Below are 25,232 nucleotides of genomic sequence, written 5' to 3'. Positions count from 1 at the left end.
TACCTTACCAAACAATTATTTTCATTAACCTGTGAAAATTAATGTATATTTTTTTTTAAAGTTTTTTTTTATCAAACTGTTTAACATCTCACAGCGGTATAATACTATTGTCTTCGTGTATTAACCTATTTGATTTATTTGGTATTAACTTTGCATCATAGATCAAATTTACTCGTTCAGTGTATGTCCACTAGTTAGATATGTCTTTTGATTGAGTTACATGTAAGCCATTTCAATTGAAATTGTATAGTGTGTTGTTTTCTATGTTGTGATGTTACACTATTGTTTCAGATAAGGGTGAATATTGGTACCTTTTAAACGTTTAAACCCGTTGCATTTGTTTGTACCTGTCCTGAGTCAGGAATCTGATGGTTGTCTTTTGCTGATGTGGTTCATAAGTGTTTTTCGTTTCTCGTTTTTTATGTAGATTAGACAGTTATTTTTCCCGTTTAAATGGTTTAACACTTGTCATTTTGGGGGCCCTTCATAGCTTGCTGTTTGGTGTGAGCAAAGGCTCCGTGTTGCAGACCGTACTTTGACCAACTTACTTCCGTTGTAGCAACTACCAACTACTGTCAAAATGGTTTGGATGTATTTAATAAACTGACAATGATAACTTTTTAAATTCAAGATTTTTATCTAAACTTATATTTGTATTCATAAAGGTGCATTTGAAATTGGCTTAAAATATTTCAGTTACCGTGTACAAATGTTGTGTACATTCACAAGTTTAAAAAAACTTATATGTCTGAAAATAAACGTCGATATTTACAGAGCTTGCTTAAACAAATTAGATGACAAAGAGAAAACGACAATCATGTTGCACGTGTATAGTAATGACTTTGCAATTTAAATGTTGTTCTTTCAGCAACTAACATAACAAAATCCAAAGTTATATGTAAACCATAACAAAACATGTTTGTTTATGATACCTAAACGTATAAATACTATAAAATATCAAACGGTCAACAAAACCTCTTTTCAAGTCAGGAATATGGCCATTATTATATTACAATTCATTTCTGTGTATGTTACATTTTAACGTTGTGTTTCCGTTGTGTCGTTTGTTTCTCTTATATTTGAGTGTGAATTCACATTACTATAAGACGTGTCACGGTAGTATCCAACAAAAGACACAAATCAATTATAAAAATTAACAAGATTTATTATACAAAAGTTAACAAGAAGTATTACACAACTATTACTGTCAACTTAACTGTCAAAATATGAGTCCAATCTTTTATCTTTATCTGTATCCGGAAATCTTCTTGAAATCCAATCTGAATATTATGTTCACTACTAAGGTCACAATCCAGTATGATGTTGTTTGTAGAATTAAAGTGTCAATCCAAATGCATTGAATATTAATGTCTATCGATGTCTAAGTCTAAGTGTGAGTTTAACTTTAGTGTCTGTATATATATATAGTTGTCACGGAAAATTATAGAACACTCTATAATGGAACGTCCTAGAAAGTTACAACGGAAGTTTCTAGTAAAATGTAGAAGTTTATATAATGCATCTTTTATTAGGATCATTCTGGAATCATTATGTAAGTCAAATTGAAAGTTCCAATCATTCTGTGATTGTTCCAGTGATTTTTAAACTGCACAGTTCTAAGATTATTCTGTAAACAATTATCTGGCCACACAACACAAATCAGGCCAACATAAATAAATACAATAATTACAATATCATAACACTATAAACGACAAGAAATACAGAAAAACATTTTTAAATTACAACGTGTATGCCATCACGTATATCAATATGATATGTAGTATGAAAACGAGTATGTTCATTTACGTCTGCTTGAACAGTAAATTGTATTATATTTGTTCACTAGTTTAAGTATTTGGAGTTTTAAAAAAAGAAATATAAAGCAAAACGCTTAAACAAAACCATTAACGATATAACAAAAATTACAATATGATTTGCATAAACTTATATATTTTCGCGTCTTCAAGTCGATTAGTGTGTATTGCATGTTATTATCTGGTGTCATGTGTGTTTGTTAGATTTACATTGTAACTTGTACACGAAAAAAGATATAAAGATTTAAAATTCCATGTTGCATAAGAATCTTGTTTTGAGACGTCTAGATCACTTAAATATCACAGTAGTATTTTGTGCATAGTTATAAAATGTATAAAGGTGTATCTGTTTGACAAAAGTATTTCAATTTCAGTTGTTTTTTTTTTTAGTTTGAAAAGAGGAAAACAGAATACATCGAAAGATTTGAAGAAATTTTTGGAGGTCAAGATAAAGCTAATCACAATAGAGGCATACATTTTATTTCTAACACAGAATTTCTTGAACGCGACTGTAAAAAATTGAAAGACAAAATTTATGAAGTTGCAAATGAGACGATGTTTTTCGAGGAAGAGCTCCCCACGCAGTGGATTCAACTAGAAAATGCGTTAAGCGTGTTAAAACACGAATCGAAACAGAATATTTTGTCATTCCAGAATTTTGTGGAATTATCCCATATAACTTTCATCGAAGAAGAAGAACTTCTTCCTTTCCTTACTTACCAACATAAAATTGGGAACATTATTTTTTTCGAGGACATTAAGGAGTACATCATTTTACAGCCAGAGTGGTTGGTTAAATGTTTCAGGTGCTTGGTATGTGATGACCATGAATTCAAACGAAATCATGCAATAGTAAACTCGACTGACTGGCAACATCTGAAAAATACAGGACAGTTAGCAGATGACATAATTGATAGGCTTTTTGAAAAAGAACCTGACTTAGAGTTTGGAAAATATAAAACTCATATACTTCATGTAATGGAAAAATTTGATATTTTAGTAAAACCCAAGTTTATAGATACCAATGACGATTCTAGTCGTATACCAAATTCATATTATATACCATGTATGATTAAACAGCAATCGACTTCTCTCGATATTATTAAGAACATGTTTGAAGGTGAAAAGGGTAAATTTAGTTTTTCACCATGGTTGATACTTGAATTTGAATTTCTCCCCCTGGCTTATTTCAATCACATTTTATTCTACTATATAACAAGATATAAAGTCTGTGAGAAAGCGGGGCAAAAAACGTTATATAGAGGAAAGACATTGGTCAATTTAGATAAAACTGGTCTTAGAAAGTTATGTATCTGTTTCTCAAAGAATGCTATAGCCTTCCAGGTATGGAAGTTAACTGATGTGGATGATAACATATATAGTACCATTTTAGTAGAGTTATGTAGAAAGATAAAAGACTTAAAGAAAAAATTAAGACAGAGCATATCTTACCATATAAAAGCAAAATGTAGCAATGGTGACTATTCTAACAAAGAAGGCAGAATGACTTATAAAGAACTAGGTGACATGTGTGAAAATGGACGCTACTTGTGTCCTGAACATAATGAAATGCATAGTAAAGACGACGTAGAGAAAACCTGGTTACAACATGCTGACATAGTAAGTAGGATTTTGTTTTGGTATTGTATGTTTGTAAAATGATGTTACTTTTATATGGCTTTTGTAAATGGAGAATGAATTTAAATGTAAATGAAGACCTCTATCAGTATCATCAAATAATATGATATGGAATATAAATAAATATAATAGGTTTTGATCATATCCTCTCTTTGGCATTATTTGAAAACATGTAAACTAATATAGCTTATCCATGTTATCTGTTACATGTTTAATGGCACATCAAACTTGTTAAATATAAGTGTTTTAAATTAATTCTAAACAAAATTTTACTTCTATGTTGATAGTGTAACCATCCAATCTCGCTGTTGTTTTTTTCTTCTTCTGCGTTTCATTTGTTTTCATTAATTTGCTTTTCACTTTATCATCATATAATGGTTTTCAAAGTAATTTGACTACTCTTAAAACACACTTTGATTAATCGTATTATTAATTGTTGATATTCACCATACATGCCAAAGCTCCCGTTTGTTATCTTTTTTCCCCATTCGTCGAAGTAACAGCACAAAAAAACTAAAGATAACTACGAACATGTTTTATCCCTCAGTTTTAGTTTGTTACCCCGATTTTGTTTTTTGTCCATGGATTTATGAGTTTGAACAGCGGTATACTACTGTTGCCTTTATTTATGTAATTTTCTTTTGTTAGTTAGCTTTATAAGTGATAATTACTATTACATTGGTGTGATATTCAATCTTGCAAAAACAAAGGCACCAGCTAACGAATAGACGATAGCACCACATGGTAATAACTTATGAATATGTATTATAACGATCGTATATATTATCAGATATATATACTCCATTTATGCGATGAGAAAAGCTCACTTGGCACCTTTGTGCCATATGAGTTAAATACATATTATAGTTCAACAAAAGAAAACCGAAATGTCATAAAGACACTTTATGGACAATGTATTTGAGCAAAAATGAATGACTAGAATACAGATAGGACCATAGCACAATGACAGGTTGTATAAATACCTAGCAAAGCCAAAAGTATATACCAAAAATTTACTGAACAGTACAGGTTTAAACAATAAACAACGTCAAATAAAGAGAACACTGTAACACGTTATCAAGATGATGAACAATACCAATACATAGCATCTATGCTTCAAGGCCATGATGTTTTATTTGTGAAGTTGATACAAAATTTTTTATCAACGAAATCTTAGTATCTTCTGATGAACCTTTTTAGGAAAAGAAGATCCATTCTTTGACATGACGATGATTCATCAACATTCTGCCCAGATACTGTTGACGTTTTATAAAGTCTGAGTAGCAGCTGCAGCTATTAAATATCTAATGAGTTGGGAAATATATATCAAATATACAGGTGAAGTTGGACAATTGCTGCTAAGGTGCTAAGACTTTATTAAAACGCCACTAGTGTCTGAAATAGAAAGTTGATGAACCATGGTTATGTCTCGGAAAACTACATAATGCAACTACTGCGACTGTTCCGGGCACGTATCATGCAGATGACAAAGTGGCGAGGTGTTAATTCGTTTTTAAATATAAATACCTGTAAGTGGTTTTGCTTCTGTAGGACACGGTCTTTAGGTCTTCGATAATACACAACTCCCTTTTGTCTATGCAAGCAACTCAAGTATATCAGTATGAATCCTGTGTGATATAGTTTGTTTGAACAATTTATCTCGAAATCGCTTGTCAATGATAATATTTGTATATTTGAAATTAAAGAGGACAATGTAGTTGAATCATGTACGTTATCGTTTAATTGTTCATGTTTTCGTGTGTTGCATTCAATAGAATTACTCATTTCTTTTCCAGGTAATTGCCAAATTAAATAAAGAGCAGGCTGAAAATAATCCACGGAATATTGTTGGTAATTGAATAAATTATATAATAGTTCATTGAAATTAAGAATCATTCACAATAAGAAAAGTACCTCCACTTTGTTACACATTTTCTATTTTTTTTTCTCTCCATATATATACAGAATTGTACATAATCAAAGGCACCCCCGTATGTCACTGATTCTTTATAACCTGCTTAAAATGTTTATCGTTATTTAAGCCTAGGACATATTCATTTATATCCAATAACATCAACCTTCAGTTATTTAGTAAAGCTATATTTTGTTTTGATATAAACATTACGATAAAATAAAAAGTTCTTTTAAAAAAAATACAAAGTAAATGCCCTACTTGTTTTTACCATACTTTAAGGAGGAGACATGCCCTACGATATGTTGATATCAAAATAACTACGCTAGTGACGGAGTAAGAAAACCAGTGTATAGCCTGAAGAAATTGATAGACTGAAACGAATCAATAGGTTTTTGGATATTCTTAAACACTCAAAATATAGAATATCCATGACGACGATTTAATGCCGTTCAGACCAGTAGAATTGGCATTATCTTTATTAAAAATAATGCATTTAATGTCATATAAATGTATTCCCTTATATGCACATCATATAAGAATTATAAAGCGATGTCCATTGTGCATTTTTCATACAGTAACAATGTGTCTCACCTAAAACAAAAGCCCGAGATACTGCAAAATTAATTAAGATATTTAATAGGAGCAAAAACTATAGTACAAAATTGCAAACAATGAAACACAATTGGGTGATGTCATGAGCTGCAAAACGGTAAGCAGATCCTCAAAAGGTTTTTAAAACCAGAGAGAACATGACCCTCACTTACCAAGATATCAGATTTACCATTTCGACTGAACGGGGCTGCGTGATTAAACATCACACGCAGCCTTTTGTAAGGGTGCATCTCCATGAACACGTTGGTGTAAGGGTAAATCTATAGAAAGTGTGTTTATACCCTACACGATCTGACATAGATGCATATTGATACATCCCAAAGCGCCACCTGAAGCGTCCCTCACCCCTCAGACGGAGACATTTGTATCGCTTTCTCAATCCTAGTAAAGAAGCTCCTTCCTTGGAAAACCTGCTCCATGTCAGGTGTTTTCGTTACCGGAAGACACGTAGTATGATATTCATAATTAAAATAATTTACTTTCCCCTTTATCAAACATAGTTTTAGAATATTCACAGAAACATAAAAGTTGGGACACCACAAACCTCAGAGAAAGCCTTTTGAAATGTTATTTAGAAGTATCAGTTGTTTTATTTCAAAAGTGATGTACAACAAAACAGAATACTCTCGTTAGCATGTATGTTAATCATTATTCAGTACCGAATTCAAGGTCTTAACACGTTCCAAGTTATACCCTTTATAACGTCATATGAAAGCGGGGGCTTCATCTGTGTTCCATGGTGGTATCACTAGTAGCACGATTTCAGTCTGAAACGGTCATTTTGGTCTGATCGTATCTTAATTGACTGGATTTACCGCTAGAGGAAAACGTCAAGATTTGTCAGATCGTTCAGTCTCCATTCGGATCGATAGTCTCATTAGGTAAATTAGTCCCGTTAAGGCATGTCAAGATATTTAAGACTGTATCTTCTAGCGAGCTGTTTAGATTCGTTAAGACCGTGTCAGACCAAAACAGACCATGGATACAAACTGACGTCAAGATGTTGTCAGACCGTGTCCAGTCGTGTTCAGATTTTAATAATTTGGACACAAAACGAGTGAAACTTTCCCATTATTTATCAGGGGTTGCTCCCCTTTCAAGAATAAAATAAAACTGTGAAAGCCTGAAGACGATTTTTTTAACTGAAAGTCTACCACGTCCCCTTAATCATGTTATTTAAATAAAACAAATATTCAATTTTAATTCTAACTTCTTCCTATTTAATTATTTAACACTGTTTTATAATTATATAAATAAAAAAAAGTAGCTCAAAGTCATACTGCTGCACAAATCGCCGCGAATTGACTAAAAAAAATCAACAGATTGCCGAAATAATATTTGATTATTGAATATAAGCACCTGAACCTTTGTATTTAATGGTTTACAAGTGATTGCAATACGTTTTATATGCAATTACAGACTGCCGTACGTGGTGAAGAATTTGTCATTCATTTTTACACCCTTATTTAATAATAACGGATGTCGGCCGTGAACACTTGAATTAAATTTAAGATGTAACTATTTTTAAATATTGTAAATGAATGCATTATCATTTATCTTTTATGTTACCTATATAAATTGCATTTGAGTAAATTTGAGGCAGGGAAAAAAATATATAGATATAACTCTGTCTTTTATCGTTTTCTGTTTATTGTCATGACATTGTCCGTTAACTTTATTTTTGCCAGACTCATGCGTTTGACTTTCCATCTTTATTTTTTAATGCGTCCATAATTCGAGAGCCTTTTGTAAAAAAAAACTACATACCAGAAGCCTTCGTTAAAAAATAAAGTTTGAATATTATAGCAGAAAAAGGCTTATAAATTCATTCAAATTTATATTTGAAATAGGATAAATAATCAAGAAAATGTTTATAAATACGTCAGACACTGTACTTAAAGTACATTTAAAGACCAGGTTACATATATATTACATGCATACAGCATAATAAAGCTGGTTTAATTTGAATGACTATCCATTAGGGACATTTTTCGACGATAATTAATCAAATCTGACAAGTTTAATTAAAAACGGAAAATAATTCTTCGCCCGTAAACGATTTAACGTTACCGTACCCTCTTTATTTTTGTTGCATTCATGTCGCATGTGTGTCGGCAGTGTCAGCGCTTCTAATAGCTAACTTATTTTACATAAAATCGTTGACATGGTAGAAGGAAACTATAGTACAATATAAGCTGAGCTGGAAATTGCAATTGGTGAGTAGAAATGAATATTTTAATACATGTCTATCAGAATAATCATTGATCATGGATCATCACCCAAGAATTTGAAGGAAAAATGTTCACATTTGTTAAATTTGTGCATACAGGTATGAATCGACGTTCCAATACTCCACACTCTTGGGTAGTAGCCTGTTCAAAGGCAAAGAAAGAATTTGGGCTTGTTAAAAAATTGTTCCTGTGATTGGACCCCCCCCCCCCTTTTTCATGTTTTTTGGAAGATCAATGCATGATTTAAAAAGTTACATATAAACTAGTATGGTTTAAACCTCCTTTTAAAAATGGCGGGATCCACCCCTGTTTATTGCCTAACATGCATTGACATGTGGGGTATTCACAATGGTATGGTTGTGCGGGATGGCCTATACAACAGTTACAAGACCTAAACCCCTGATCGAGTAATCCTATATATTGTATGTTAATGTATTGATAACTGTCACGTCCTAAATTTGCATGAAATATTTGTCACTTTTTTTTATTAACCAATAACCAACCAATCTTCACATGTTACGATGTAGTCCGAGACAAGCTTGTCTGGCAAAACAGCCGTTTGGATGTCAGAGTAATCTCAGACTAGTTACGACGATGATATACCTATTTATATAGCCACTGGTGGGTGATGTACAATAATTATAATTTGTCACATATGTGTTATGAATACCTTCAACATGTTCAAGGCTTGGGTTTATATATATGCAATAACCTCAAAATTGCCCGGGGCAAAAAAAAGAGTATATTGATATTGTGCCCTGACATGCCTGATTCCAAATGATGAGACGACATTGCGTCCTTAACAACAATTTTTAACACTTTTCATCTTTTGTGATAAGAAATTTAAGATTTTACCGGGTATGATTCATTATTTTGTTATAAATGATTTGTTATGCTCTAAATTTTGTAGAACTTAAATATATGTTATAACAAGAAAAAGAAATTATGTTGAAATTTTTATTTTTATCTTTTGTATATTAATTATTATTCACTGTCATGACTGTCATGACTAAATAAAAATTAGATCCCACGCATGCGCGGCATAGTTACTGTAAATAAGTGCCGGACACGTTATCATCAGTATGTTGATGGATTATAAAGAAGAAGAAGAATCTTATAAATACTATTTGCTTTGTCACCATGTCACGTTGGTAGTAATATTCAACAAATTCTATTTTAAAATAAAAAAGTATTATAAATTGATCACAACAAGTATAGTGCTATACAATGCTATAGCCTCTATTAGACAGTAACCGTTCAATGAAGTATACACCTAAGAAAACATTGATGTAGAAAGAGAGAACATTTTGTTTTAGAAATAGAACCTCAAAAAAGGGTTTTATTCTTCTTCTCATAAGGGACTTATCAATTAAATTGTATAAGTCATAAAATCATTTCTTTACATCATTAAACTTTGTTGTCAAGCAAATTATGATTGCTAGTTTTTCTTGTAGATAAATTATACAAGTTTATATATAATAAATACTTTATTCTTAATGTATGTTTTTTTTGTAGATAAGATATCACATTGGTTTGAGCATGATTCCCAGCCAGATTATGAAGCGGCATATATCATGTATATCAATGTATATATAGGAAATATATAGTGTCACTAAGTTACTCTCATATGGTACCTCATTTGTACCTGTAGCTATAAATTGTGAAATGGTGGATTCATTCATAATTTTGTGTTACTTATTGGTTTGGAAATAACTTTGATAGAGCTAACAGCATTATGTCATGATGTACAGTTGATGGGATGATCTGATTGGACAAAAAGAGAATTGTGAATTGAACAAATAGCAAACTTACAATTCATAGAAAAAATGTAGGAAATACAATGTACTACATTACTTGGTGACAGAGCGTACCTTTGATATATATATATATATATTTGAAATAAGTAATATTAACAATTTGAAATAAAGAGAATTTAAAGTTTTCTAGGAATATTAGTAGTGCATCATATCTTAATTCCATGATTATCTTGGATAGTTATATCATTAAGAATAGAAAATTGGAATAATGGAAATTTCTAGTTTCAGTGAATATCAATCATTGTCAATACTAAACGTGCAGCATCATGATCATACATCATCTGATTCACCTTGGATAATTATTCATTTGAAATAAGAATTTGGATATAATAAGAGTTTCTATGCTGCCATTGCTATTGTTGGCTACATGTACCACCAGGGAGTGTTAAACCTCCTTTACTTTCCATGAGGGTCTGTCACGGTCCATCACTATTGGTTAGTGTCATATATATGAATGATGATGGAAGTTTTTACCAACCTAGACAAGCTTTAGTTTACAGCCCTGGCATGGTTGTTGGTTAGAGTCGAATGACAGCTTGCTGTATAGTTATAATAGTCTGAATGTATCTACATGTATTTTAATAATCTTCTAAATTACTGTTCATTCTGAAACTGGCATTTTATAATAGTAGTCAAACATATTAAACAATACATGTACTTCAAAGTATCATTTTATTTTGTCTCGCCTTACACAAAAGTCATGAAAGTTGGTTGTATACAAGAAATTTGTATTACAGTCTTGGGGTGATGATGTAAGCTATTTTATAGAGCTTTACATTTTAAAAGCTAAAAGAGCTGGATGTTTCTTGTCTTGTATTCAGATGCTAGTAGGTAATTAATATGTTATGATGTTTCAGTTTGCCATTATATGTACATTGCACCTGACCCCATTTTCATGGTTCAATGACTGCATGTAAAATATACTGTTACTTAATCAATGAAATGCTCTTTTATACTGTATATTTTATATATGTAATTGGATACATTTTATTGTATATGAGTATCTTGAAAGATCTACTTGTCTATCAGGTTGGGTTGACCTGACCTTGACCTTCATGGATAATTTAAGTGATTAAGGTTATTTCAGTTTGATACAATGTTAACATGGTTAGGTTTGTTTCTCAGTTTATACTTCCTAATCATGCTAATAAAATTGACACTGGAAATGGGGAATGTGCCAAAAAAGACAACAACCCAACTTCAGAGCAGACAATAGCCGAAGGTAATCAATGTTTCTCATAAGCTATAAGCTACATTGTACATGTATAGGATCACTACTTTTGGCATAATTATGGAATAAATGTAAGTTGTACATGTTTGACATTTTTGAATGGCTTATTTAATCTGACAATGACACCATTTTCATGGTTTTTATGTTTAGTCTTTTTCTCTGTTTCTATGGTTACTATAAACGTTTAACCATAAATTTGGGGTATGGAAGAACTGTGAAATTCAAAAATTCATGAAATTCATGAAATTATCTGTCCTATATCTGTCTGGCATGGTTATTTTGACTGGACTTCATTTTAATGGATTATTGATAATGTAAAGTTTATGTGATACTTATAGACTAGTAAAATCTTCTTATTTCAGAATTTCAATAAAAAGATCATGAATAAGTCCACATTTAAAAGAATGTCTGTTTCCCATCCCAGGGGGCTTATTTTTTACCTGGGTGTGGGGAGGGGAAACAAACAATTTTTATTTTGGCCTAAGGAGATATGGTGAGACGACTATCAACCATTTAAACCATGTAGACCAAGTGATTTACTTGTTAGTCACTATATAATAGGTCACTGCACACCCTTCAACAATGACCAAAAACTAAAACTTTATAATGAGCACCCTATAAAAGGTTCAGCCTGTAATGAGGCATCTGACACAGTTAATGTAAAATATTCAGACGAAAAACCCAACAGTGATGACAATTTGATTTATTATACCATACCCTCCCCCCCTCCCTTGAAGTTAAATGTCTAATCCCTTGGTGTACTAATATGAATAGTATTTTACTGGAAATGTTTCGGAAAATAGATATTGATGCTAACGTAAATATTTTATCCAATAAAAAGACAGGAAATAAGTCGGTGAACCAAAAAGTTCAAATCTAATTGAAAATTAAAGTGCCCATGAACTCACTGATCATGCACGAGTGATTCTATTCATAAAAAGTGTCCGTGTAACAATTAAGAAGAGTCTGTGTAATACCCCTTAATGTACTGTTTTTCTATAGCTCTGCAAGGGGGGGGGGGTCAAAGTCGTTCAAAGGTCACTGTACGGCCTTTAACAATGAGCAAAATCCATACAGCATTCTAGTACGGCATACGTTTTACCTCAGCGAACTCACTGTCTTGGTGATGTATCAATCATTTGCTTCAGGTCGATCCATTTCGCATCTCGTCATGAATATGCGTGATATATTTGCCACTGGACATTAAGGGAGCAATCAATTTATCAGTTTCATTTAGTGATGCATGCTAATTATATATAGTTCTCAAATGATAATTGTCTAAAACTGTTTCCATTTTTGTGTATTTTATTTTTTCGCGTAAATTTTAGAATTTCTTTCCGAATCTTTCTCTTTGCATTTATTTGTTTGTAAACATTTAATAAAGTAGTCCATGTCAGGGGTTAGATTGTATACAGCCAATCTAGGACCAGGGCAGTAGAACAGAAAACAGTCTCCATTGTATACATACATATGCATTTATGTTGAAGCGTAAAACAACGACATGTAGTTGAGCTCGTTTTGGTGAAACAATTACTGTCAAATCTTTATATATATATATCTGGTAAAGTTGTCATAAAAGCAAAAACGGACGAAAAAGTTGGCAACAATTTATAATAAGACTAAACTTATTTTGGCCGTTTCGTTTCTTCTAAAGTGTTAAATTCAAGTTGACAACCATGCGACTGGCTTACTTGGAGATTCAGGTGACCTTTTTCGTTTTTTAGAAATTTCAATCAAAGTTCGTATATCCCTTCAACGATTTATTCAATTTTTTTTCACGTATAGATAGCGTGAAACTCTCACTACACCATGCATAGACTTTTTTTTTTTCGACCAAATGCGGCTGCTTATTTATACAACCGAACAACCAAACGTCCGCACCCAATTTTAGCAAAGATATACTGTCGAACGGGAGATGTGAATATTTCTATACCCAATCAATCATTTGGTTTTGAAAACAATTTTAAAGGTATACATTAATACGACATCAACCCAACGACACATATCAATCAAAACATTAAGAGTCAACTCAACACACAGATTTTTGTTATAGAAAGAAACCTATACAGAATAAAAAGCCTAAACCGCAACAAGACTAAATAATACGGGAGCAGTGATTTTTTTTAGACAAAAATGCAAGTGTTCCATAGAAATATTTCACGTACCATTTTTTTTTATTTCGATCGTTGAAAATTATAGCAGGTGTGATATAAATCAGTAGATTCAGGCCAAAACTATAATATGGAAATATAATATGAAAATTAAGCCTGCTTTGTACTAGACCGACACACTGAGATGGATTTTTAACGTGTAAGTTCACAAGCTAACAGTTCGAAAGAAAGAAAAAAACTCTTTGTTAGACCCGTTTGGGATTCGGACTAAAGTCCTCTCGCTGTTGAGGTGAACTTATTCTCACGAGACCAACCAGGAGAGAGGTCGCATAGTCATACCATGGAAGTATTATATTGACGTCAATATAATACTTCCATGGTCATACCAAAAACTCGAGCATAATAAACAATACAGTTTAACAGAATTATCACCGTTACTAATGCGATTTTAAAGTCATGATCTAATCTAAATTAGATACCGTTATGTGATGTTGGTATCTACACGTATGAATAGAGATGGCCGACATCAGAGTAGATTGAGAGGACCATCGCTCTCTGCAAATTGAAAACTCTTCCTCAATGATGTTAGTGGTCCCACTGTAGCGAGCTGTTGCAAGGCTAAATTTCTATCCTTATTAAATCTTCTCTCATTATTCAGTGGTTACCGTATTTCAAGTTTACTTTTAATCTTATTGTCGAACGACTATTTGAAGTGCTTCCTATTATATTTAAAGGGAAAATTCACGATTTTTTACTTATGGTTTAAATATGTTCATTATGACATAATATATATATTCACAAAGTTTTATCGCTATTTGTGCAGTAATAAAGGAGAAATTCAATAATTAATGAAAAAATATCAACTACTTCCTGTAGGTCGTGACGTTTTCTCCTGATTTTTGCATGCCGGGATTTAAAATACAATCATTAAAAGTCTTGGTTTTTAATCATATTTTAACGTAATCGTAAGCGCGCCGATGACTTATGCTTTATCTAATAACCATCCGATAATAAGAAGATAAAACGCACAGACGTTCAATTGTACTCATTCGTGAGATAAATTATCTATGTTAAACGTATATATTCGAATTATTTTTGTAGACAACACAAAAAGTTATAAATTTATTTTTAATAAATGCATTTTCGGACTGATAAGGTGAACAAATTAAAGTACAATAATCTGTAAAGACAATATGTTGGTGTACTATTATTGACCTTTTACTATCTCTGCTATGACTAGGGTTATACGATGTGTGTATTCACGGTTCTGTGGCAATACTCGTAGATGGCTTGTTGAAAGGTAAATTGTTATTTGCACTTCGGTATTTAACCACGCCTCTAGGGCACACCTTGCCAGGTGTGACTGTCTATTCGGATCAGTGGGAGCATTTAATATACACACATTAAAAATACATATTCAAGTTGGTGACAAATAAAAATTGGTCGCCGTGGAATTATTTAATTATATTTGGTGCTATTATTTATTTGAATTCAAATAAGTTAATTTACTAAGAAATACACAATTTTCGGTTAAAGACGGGAAACTTAATGCATATGTCAGAATGAAATGATATACAAGTCTTGTCCTTGATTTATGTCTCATAAAAAAGGGGGACTTAGAAATTAGAAATAGCTTTACTAAATCATTTTTATTTGTCTTTATTAGGCGAAAAAATGTACGAGAACACTTACATTTAGACTTTTGAAAGCCATGTATTAATCAATATATGAAACTATCTGAAGATAACTTTACCGAAGCGGAATATAATATGTACGAATAAAGAAAAAATACTTTTGTATTGGAATGGAATCGAAAAACTACGAATAGATATTCTTTTCAAGTGTGAAAAACGTCAACCAAATTTATTCATAATCGGGAACGTCCTTATTAAAATCTGAGACTACTATAATAATCGTCGTCTCCCAACGTATATATATACTTAAATAACTATTTGACCAACGATGTTTAAAATTAAAAGACAACGAATTTAATGTTATCTTTCCCTATTTTTGAATGTTATTATAAGTCTGTTCAACTTGCAAGAATACCCCTAAAGCGGACAAATATCCGACAAGCAGTTTATTCTTTAAATTGCTGTCATTGAATATCAAGAAAGAAAATAAATCCCGAAATTGATACTCAATAGTTTTCCTAGAAAATATTCACATCCCTTGGGGATTATTAGTGTACGTCCAGTTGCATATATTTTACATGAATGTTGGAACAATTGTGATGAAGACGAATTTCGTCCTTTATTCGAGAACAATCTAATTGATATATAAATCTGTGAGTTTACTATGTTCTTAACTTCGATGAACCAAAGCAAGTTATAAATTGACCTGTATTTAAATCAAATTGTTTCTTTTTTTCTTCTTCTTCTTTTGGTATACAATAGTCTATCGAATTCGTTGATTACATACTGTTGGCATACGTGGACTAGTCTATTTACAAAACTTTTACCACAATTTACACAAAATGTATGTTTCTTTCTTATGTTCAATGTATACATGTATACATATTTTAAATTGCGCTACTGACTATAGTTCCGTAACTTTCTACCCAGGCGTATGTATACACGAATCGTCGACAAGTACGCACATTTTATTTAAATCAATAATTCTGGTATGTTCCAATCTGTCCTAAACTATTGACAACGAGTATATATTACATTTTCCCAAATTAACCCTTGGAAAAATATGTAAATAGATTTGTATTTCTTCAATTTTTTTTTTGTATTATTTTTTTTTTATAAATAATATTCTTTACACCAGAAATGTTATTTATAAACAAGCGTATGAATTCAGTAATGACTAGTATATTATATCACTTTCGGACACGCAAGACAAATATGTATATTATACATGCACCTGATAATTCAAAATGGAAAGTTATAAGTAACGGTCGTGTACACTGATCAATACCTACAGAAGTGAAACGATGCATGAACTTGCAAGCCCGCCGGACAGGAAATCGATTGAATACCTGGACGTGTCACCTTACACCCCTTCCAATACCTGTGGGAGTAATACCTTTAGCCATGCTGGTGATCAGATGAGGGAAGATCCGAATTTATTTAAATAAAGTTTATTACTTGAAAGAATTATGAACGAATTAGATTTTCGAAAACAATTTCCACGGAACACTTATTTATGATTTGAACTTTGACTTTTTAACTAATTACAATATTATCAGTTTAAAAATAACAGACTATATGGTTATTTAAAAATATAAGACCATTTTCCGTATCAAGTTAGTCAGTCAGATAAAACAACCGTACGATTGACAAGATATCGACACGCAATTACGACTACATCGTTTACTGTAGTTTTGTTCCTTTGTGGTTTATAGACATATCGGGATTTTTCATCGGAGAAGGTGACAAGATGGCGGAGAGCAAAGAACTGATACACAAAATTTAAAATTGATGGTGATCTCTTATTTAGCGGAATAAAACTTTAATATCTATAAATTTGATCATTTTTATACAGAATGGACATAATATCAATTTTTGATTTTTTGGCGAAGTTTCCCTTTAAAACTTGTGTTCTCGTTATGAACACGAATGAAATATTTGCCACTGGAGGTGACTGAGGCAAACAACAATGAATCACCATCACTAAAATATAAGTATTTGTTCTCACAAAATACTTTGTAATTAATTAGAAGAATGATGACAATTTCTCATCTATTCACGTTTTGATCGAGCCGCTTCAACCTCAAATCTTGCTGCATTGTTTTACATTTAGGCTACTAGTATTAAATACTATTGTATTCATTGAAGTTTACATGCGTAGTTGTTTTTATTCAAAAGAATAAATTAATATTTATAAATAAATTGGACTGAACAAACAACACTAATTATTTCGCATTCGCATGTAACGCAGTTTAGAAAAATAAAAGATTGGATTTTTTTTTAGATTAGCACACATGCAACGCATCCCCACTTAGGAGTCCTCCAAAAAGGTAAAATTTACCTGTAAGGGAACATGTATGTCTGGTGTATGTATATCACTCGTTCCATCTACAATATACGGAAATGACACGACCGGGTATTGTAAAGCTTTGAGGGACTTTTAATGTCAAATTCATATCCCTGGGCGAAGAAATTACCAAGTTTGGAAAACACCGTGTGTACACTGACTTATAAAGGTGTTTATGTCTTTCATGCTGTCTAGTCTGAGAATAAAAGTTTGAGCAGTTTTTGAAGGTAAAAAATAAAGGTTTAATATTATTGCAAAAGTCTGTGAATAATTGAAAATAGGACGTTCCGGAAAACACAAGTCGCTATATTAAATGCTTGTAAATCTCTGTTACATGTGGTGCGCTTCTATTTAAATACCTTTCTGTTAATTAAGAAAGTGTAAAAATAGTTATTGAAATCCGGCTGAAAAAAGGGAAAACGAATAGTGACTATCTAACTTATTTTTCAAATATCGAATACACAAATAAATCTCTAACCATCCACGCTTACAATTTGTTTTTACTGACAGGTGTCTGCTGGCATTCGATTGGATATCAGTTTTATGTAGGCGTAACAATTCATCCCATTTATCCAATCAGCTGTCTTGTGTGCGATCTCATACGGTTCACATGGTCTAGTTTTTTATAATGATAATGATAGCGATAAAAATTATTCGTGCAGAATATACATACACTATAAAACAAAAATATCCTGTCCAAAAATGACTTACGAGACACCATATTAACCAAATAACTATTTAAAAAATTAGACAGCATACATGTAAAATATTATCATTCATAACAATTACTATTTAAAAGGGAAATATTATACTATTAGTATCATACGCGCATGGTCCCAGCATTTTAACAAATTTATCAAAACAAGACGTTGTTGCAATGGTGTGACTAGGACTTTACGGTGCGTCTAAAAATAACCTAGGCCGCCTCGGTGCACTATAAGCTCTCGAAACTGCACTAAGACCATGATGGAACACTATAGCGAACTTTCTATACTAATGAAATGTCCATGTGTGGAAAAAAGATCTTACTATACACTGTACGGACATTTAGACTTATTCACTAGCTGTGATATACAGTAGAAGATTTAGCAATGATAGCAAGGATACAAAAATTACGATATTAATAACTCTAAAAATTAAAAGGAAAGTGTACGCTATGTCGCCCGGAATCCGACACTGACCTAGCAAATTACGACATAATTAAACCATTAGCAACTTTGTAAAAAAATATATAGAAAAAATGTCTTTTCTTTTCCTTAAACTGGGAATATTATGATAATCAGATAAAGGTAATGTCTGTCAAAAAACGTATTTTACGAAATAATTGAAATCGGATTTAGATTAGATTTGTGATCGTTGGAATTTAAATAATCTATCTCTTTATAATTACCTTTTTTAATCAAACGGAACACATACTATAGATGTGGGATATGTTTCAATTTGACAGCAACCAAACGACAAAAAATCATAAATGAATCAAGAGCGCATGTTTAGTCTTCAACAAGAAACAGGTGTCTACACAAAAGGTCTGACAGCGTGAAAGACCAAAACCACACTATTATAAGTCATGGTATTCGAAAGCAAGTTTCTATATTCAAACAGTGAACAGACTGATTTATGCGGTATTTACAAATAAATGGTTTTATAAATATAATTTACAGCATGATCTAATACATCTATGCAACATACATTTAGGCGAGTCTTCAAAAAAATAGTTCATTTCACTATTAAGGCAGCAACCATTTGATTTTCTTGGGGGGGGGGATTTTTATTCCAAACATTTTTTTGGCGACAAATTTTTTTTCTTTCAATATTAGCATTACATATAGTGTCAGCTGAGGGTAAAACAAACATTTTTTTTCTCAGAGTCAAAAACAAATTATTTTTTTTCCAAAACTCGAAACAAACTTTTTTTTCCAAAAAAAAAACATAGCCCCCCCCCCTTTCCACCCCCAGAAAATCAAATGGTTGCTGCCTAAAGCTACCGTTTAATCTATCTTTGAATTCAATTAAAAACAAGTTCACATTTTTTTTTAACCCTAATGTAACCGTACTATGTTAAAGCGTTTGAAGTGCATGAGTATTATTAACGTCTGGGATGAGTGTGAGATTTCTCTGTTGATGGGAATAAACAAAATTTAGCTGAATTTGTATTATTCAAATTAATGAAAAGGCAAGCTAGTGTGTGTTTAAAATGATATTGTTGGAATGGATTTATAACATTAAAAATGTGTGTAACCGATTTTAGGTTGACTTGGACTGCGAATTTGAACATATTATATTCTTTAAGATGACATATTTTGTAAGTACGTTAACCTTTTATTCTAATTATAGTATCTTTGAAATGCATTTTATAGCTGACTATGCGATATGTGCTTTGCTCATTGTTGACGGCCGTACGGTGACATATAGTTGTTAATGTCTGTGTAATTTTGGTCTCTTGTGGACAGTTGTCTCAATCGCAATCATACCACATCTTCTCTTGTATATTTATATAGCTGTTACTTACAACTGTCATGTGTACATGTTCCAGGCTCGTGCCGCTGAAAGAGGTCCCTTTTCAAGTTTGAAAATAGGTGAATAGGTCGGGAAAACTATCAGAAATATATATGATAAAAAAAACAGTAAAGTTCCCACTACTTTTTTAGTAAACTTTCTTGCTATTCCCGAATGTGTTTTTGTGATTTATGCAATTTTATTCATGGACTAGCTAGCATAAAGAATTACATGTACTTTAAATGTATAAAATAAATTTTTTCTACAATGATATATAATTAGGAATGGAAATTAAAAGCCTAATTCAAATACATAAAAAGGATTTTTTTATTTGTATCTTTAAATATCCTCGAAAATAACTGCGTTTGAAAGCTTCTTTTAATATAATTTACACGTATATCGAAATGTGTTCATACCAATTGTCCCGCTTAATACCGAACCCGCGTAACCTTAAAAATTAAGACATTACACAATCAAAACATTACAATTTTGTTTATTACAGATATATTTTATCATATCCACGGTTGAATGCACAATATCCCCACCAAGAGAACCGTCTACGGTTAGAGGTGGGACGACAGCCTAGATGTCGTGTGCAAAAATAATAATCACTTGGTACGGTTTCAGCTTGCGTATTGTAATTTTAAATAGTATAGATCGATTCGTGTTTTAAAATCAAACAAACGCTACTGCTTGCACTGATGATCAAAAATTACTTTTATATATATATATATAGAAACAATGTATTTGTTACATGTTATTGGTATTAAATTATATATTTTGAAGATCATATTCCGTAATGTTATGCCCTGAATTCTATTCGATGTCTATAAAGCAAATAAAATCTATTTGTACTCGTAACAAGAAGGAGAAAAGATTGGGCTGCCTCTCTTCAATTTTGTCCAGTTACCAAAGTAAAATCAAAATTAAATTCTCCGACAATGCACATGTTGATATATTGTATATGTCATTCCAACACTTACACTTGTTCTTTTATTTGTGTGGCAAATTTAATGACCATTTTAATTCAAAGCTTGGATTTGCATCCTTCATTCTCCAGTACGTTTGAATTTCTACATACATCCAGTCAGTAATTAAAGTTGTGTGTTAAACGTCAATACGAAAGCAAACAATCCATAGTAAAAAAAGATAATTAGAGGGCACATATGTATCTTTCGTCTGACAGCACGTATACACCACAGTTATCGTAAATTATATAAACATATAAAAAAAAATCGTTTTTTTTTTTTTTTTAAGACAAAAAAGAGAAAAGAACTGATAAGTGCGGGTAATCCATGCGCCTTGCCTCCTTCATGTTTCGATATCTTAAAAATTAATTATTCTTTTATCTATTATAACACGTGAAAACTACACCGGTGAGTTCCATACATGTCATAAACTTACAGCTGGTCCTGAACATGCATGAAGTATTTGCCACTGGACTTTAAACAACAATCAATCACACTACAACTTATAGTATATATAGTTGTGAAATACAAAATGTATATTATAATGATACATTTAGATGAATAAATAGAATACAAATACACACTACTTTATATAACTGACACAATTTAAAGGAATACTCTCTAAACTATATAGAGAAGCGAAACGTTTCTTTTGAATACTAAACAAACTTCCTAACAGTACATGTTTTTTTAATGGTTTTACATGCGGCGCTCAAATATTTTGCATGGTCTTTTGGTATATGATATTGTAAGAACCTTTAACGTTTAATAGATTCACATTCGTTACTTTGCTCAATATAAAAAAAAACATAAGCATTAATTTATATTAAAAACTGAAGGTCAGACATCACTAATACGTGTTCATTCATTCTTTATTAAAGTTTAGACCTTTTTATCAAGAATGATGATGAGAGTAATTGTAAAATATAATAGGCATGTACTTTCTTACGTTATGGATCATTGATTTTGTTACCTGTTGACCCGGTTGATTACTAGCACGTGCCATTGAACTCGACCGTTTTAACTAAAACAGATTTTATTTCAAATCAACGCCATATATATACAAAGTACTATATACATATTATATGGATAAGAAAATAAATATTATAAGGATATATTGTTTGAATGAAAATTTTTATACGGTGATATTTTAACACCGTCCCGACAGAGACTGAATGCAGTATATGATCAGGTTTCGGGATCCGGGAAGTCTTTTTTCGAATTTCCGAATGTCGGGAATATTTTTTTCCAACTTTAATAGAGTAACTCGCACGAAAAAAAAATAAACATACCAAAAAAGCAACAGCTTCAACGGTAAACTAGGACATATATCAACAGAAAACGAATTAAAGAAACTGTCATGCATAAAACAAAAATATGCATGACTGTGTTAATTTGCCTCCGCTGCATTTCTGTGGATTGTCTCATTGGCAATCATACCACATCTCCTTAACTTTTTTAGGTTACGTTTAGGATTTTCCGTTACTAATCTTCAAATACAAAAAAACATTTTTACCGGTGTTCACAACATTTCAAGGTTAAATTTATGGCATACATTCTGGTGTGTATACAATTAACGTACGTCCTTGCATTTAACTATCAATATATATTTATATAAACTAACATTTATTAAAAAATAAACAACATATGTATATAGAAGAATAATTTATTAGTTTTTAACAAAACAAGAAAAGAAATAAAGAATTAACACAAGATTTAATCTTTTTTTTTAATTGATCAAAATATACTTCAAATTCTAATAATAAAATACATATATACATGTATTAATCTAAAATGCATTATCGAGTAGAAGGGGCGCAACTCGTGGTATCAAACCGGTATACTGAACGGATCAAAACAGGGTCTGAAAATTTTGAACGTTCTTTTGTATCCATGGTCTGTTTTGGTCTGACACGGTCTTAACGGGTCTAAACAACCCGCTAGATGATTCAGTCTTTTCCGTCTTGACACGCCTTAACGAACTGATTTACCTGATGAGGCTATCGATCTGAACGGCGACTTAACTATCTGAAATATCTTGACGATTTTTTCTAGCGGTAAATCCAGTCAATCAAGATGTGATCAGACCAAAATGACCGTTTCAGACTGAAATCGTGCTACTAGTGTATTCTCCATTTATTTACATCTTAATTTGATTATTAGAGAAAACAGCATATATATAGATATCTAATCGAAAAAGGAACATTAATGGCCTGTTTACATGTACATGTACAGTGGTTGTCGTTTTTTTTTATGTAGTTCCTAAGTGTTTCCCGTTTGTCGTTTTTTTTTCATATAAATATTAGACTGTAGGTTGTCCTGTCAGAATGGTTTAAATTATTCATTGTTTTGGCCCGTTAAAACTCGCTCTTCGGCGTGAGTCAAGGCTCTGTGTTGAAGGTCGTTCTTTGACCGATAATGGTTTACTTTTCCAAAGTTTGACTTGAATGGAGAGTTGTGTCATTGGCACTTATACCCCATCTTTTTATATCATTATGTTTACAATCTGGTAAATTGCACGTTCCAGCAGTAAGTATGAGTATACCTTCGTAAAGAAAGAGCCCCCCCCCCCCCCCAAGGGTGTCTAGGGAATATATTTTTTGTCACATCAGATGTCTTCCGATTGGCAGTAAAACCCTTGACGAAGCAGAGCGTTCGTTTAAATGTGTGGGATGTACAATAACACAGCCACGTCCGGTCAGAATGGGGACATTACATCTAAGACTCATGTTAAAAGTGCAATGCTCTCTGCTCTGCGAAGGGTTCGTATATGACATGTTACCAGGTATCTCTGTCCCTATCCAATTAACCCTCGTTTGTCAGTGGCAGTCTATATTTCACTGACCTTAATCCTGCACGGCCTCCCTTAAATAACCTACCTACCAATGTAGTATGTATTGTTAATTTGTTTTCTCGTTCTGAACATTCACGAATTATTTGTCACTGGACGTTAAACAATCAACAAACACTCGTAAAGAAAAGTTCACCCTTTTCTGTCCATTTTTCTGTCCGTGGTTAAGGTTTAGGACAAAGGAATCATATTGACATTTTTTTTGGCTCATGATTTAAAATTGGAAGGCCAAATAAATCCAAACATATATTATTCCACTGCATTGGTGTGTCCAGTACAAGAGTACATGTATGCTCTACACATATATGTTTTTCTATCTCCGTCATTTATAAACTTTTTCAATTTTCCTTTTACTATATACATATGATGTCATTGAATTATGCTAAGCTTCATGTGTCAATAGTGAAAATAACACTTAATTAAATTGTTTACATCTGAGAGAAAATTTGAGGTCTTGAACAAATCAATATTACGTTCAGTATAAAGTGTGCAAAACAAGAAATTTTACAACATTCAATTCCTTTTAGCGATAAACTTAATTATAGATTAAGCAATCGCTTGTTTTTATAATCAATTCAATACTTCATTATTATTTTTTTTTAGAAAATGATACAAGCAAAGAAGAAACATTCACCCATGATCAAGCATCTGTCAAAACCAACCTTCCTGTTTCTGTCACTTTACGTAAACAGATAAATATAAAGATGTCAAAGAATGAAAGTCAGATCATTAATAGTTGTATAAAAATAGGCAATACATTAGTGTTTACAGACTATATTAATGATCGACTTATTATTTGTAATTCAGACGGTACTGATATACATCACATGCCTCTGTCCTATAAACCATATTATATAACAGAGATAGATAGTAACACTGTAGCAGTCTCCTGTGGTGTTAACAGTACCATACTGATAATAAATATATCTACACATTCTATCACCAGTACAATCAAAACCAGTCGTTACTGCTACGGAATATCATATAATGATAATAACCTGTACGTTGTTATTAATCTGAGTATAATACATGTGATGGACCTGACAGGTAAAGTAATACATACTATACCTTTACCTTCTGGCAATATCCACAACATTACAGTAGACAGAGACAGGTTGGTCTGTAAAAACTATACATCAATATACTGCTGCTCGTTAGATGGAAAAGTGATTTGGCAGTTTAAAATGGATGAATTTCAAGATTTACCAGGTGTTACAACAGATAATGAAGGGAATGTCTATGTGACTGATTGGATGACCAACACTGTATTAGTTGTATATGATGATGGTAAACATCATAGAGAACTTCTAACTAAATCTGATGGATTGAATAAGCCGTGTGGAATTTATTTTGACAAAAAAGAAAATACTCTTCTTGTTTGTAATGAAATAAACGGAAAAGCTTTTCTTTTTGACGTGAAAAAGAACAAAAATAAACATGAATAATTCTATCAGACAATGAGTTTATTTGGACTTGGATCTATTCGTGCATTTTGTCAATCAAAATGATTTCTATTAATTTTTGTTTTCTATACTATCAATCTTAATTACATTTTGTATATTTTTTT

At 31.8% G+C, this 25,232-nt stretch overlaps 1 protein-coding gene and 1 long non-coding RNA gene across 2 annotated transcripts in view; both read left to right on the top strand.

The window, feature by feature from the left end:
• The window catches only part of LOC143056900 (uncharacterized), a 438,790-nt gene that overhangs the window by 9,209 nt on the left and 404,349 nt on the right, over positions 1-25,232 (top strand). The window contains exons 2-3 of the mRNA XM_076230077.1: positions 2,205-3,434; positions 5,249-5,303. Coding sequence (XP_076086192.1) covers positions 2,370-3,434; positions 5,249-5,303 — 1,120 coding nt within the window. The 5' untranslated portion in view covers positions 2,205-2,369. The remainder of the gene's footprint in view (positions 1-2,204; positions 3,435-5,248; positions 5,304-25,232) is intronic.
• Positions 7,729-10,691, top strand: LOC143056556 (uncharacterized). The gene is made up of 2 exons (XR_012972399.1): positions 7,729-8,195; positions 9,726-10,691. It is a non-coding gene; the product is annotated as an uncharacterized LOC143056556 (long non-coding RNA).

This window comes from Mytilus galloprovincialis, chromosome 13 (genome assembly GCF_965363235.1).
Source record: "Mytilus galloprovincialis chromosome 13, xbMytGall1.hap1.1, whole genome shotgun sequence".
Lineage (NCBI taxonomy): Eukaryota > Metazoa > Mollusca > Bivalvia > Mytilida > Mytilidae > Mytilus > Mytilus galloprovincialis.
The sequence above is the reverse complement of the archived record's forward strand: the minus strand, read 5'-3'. Positions and strand labels throughout refer to the sequence as shown.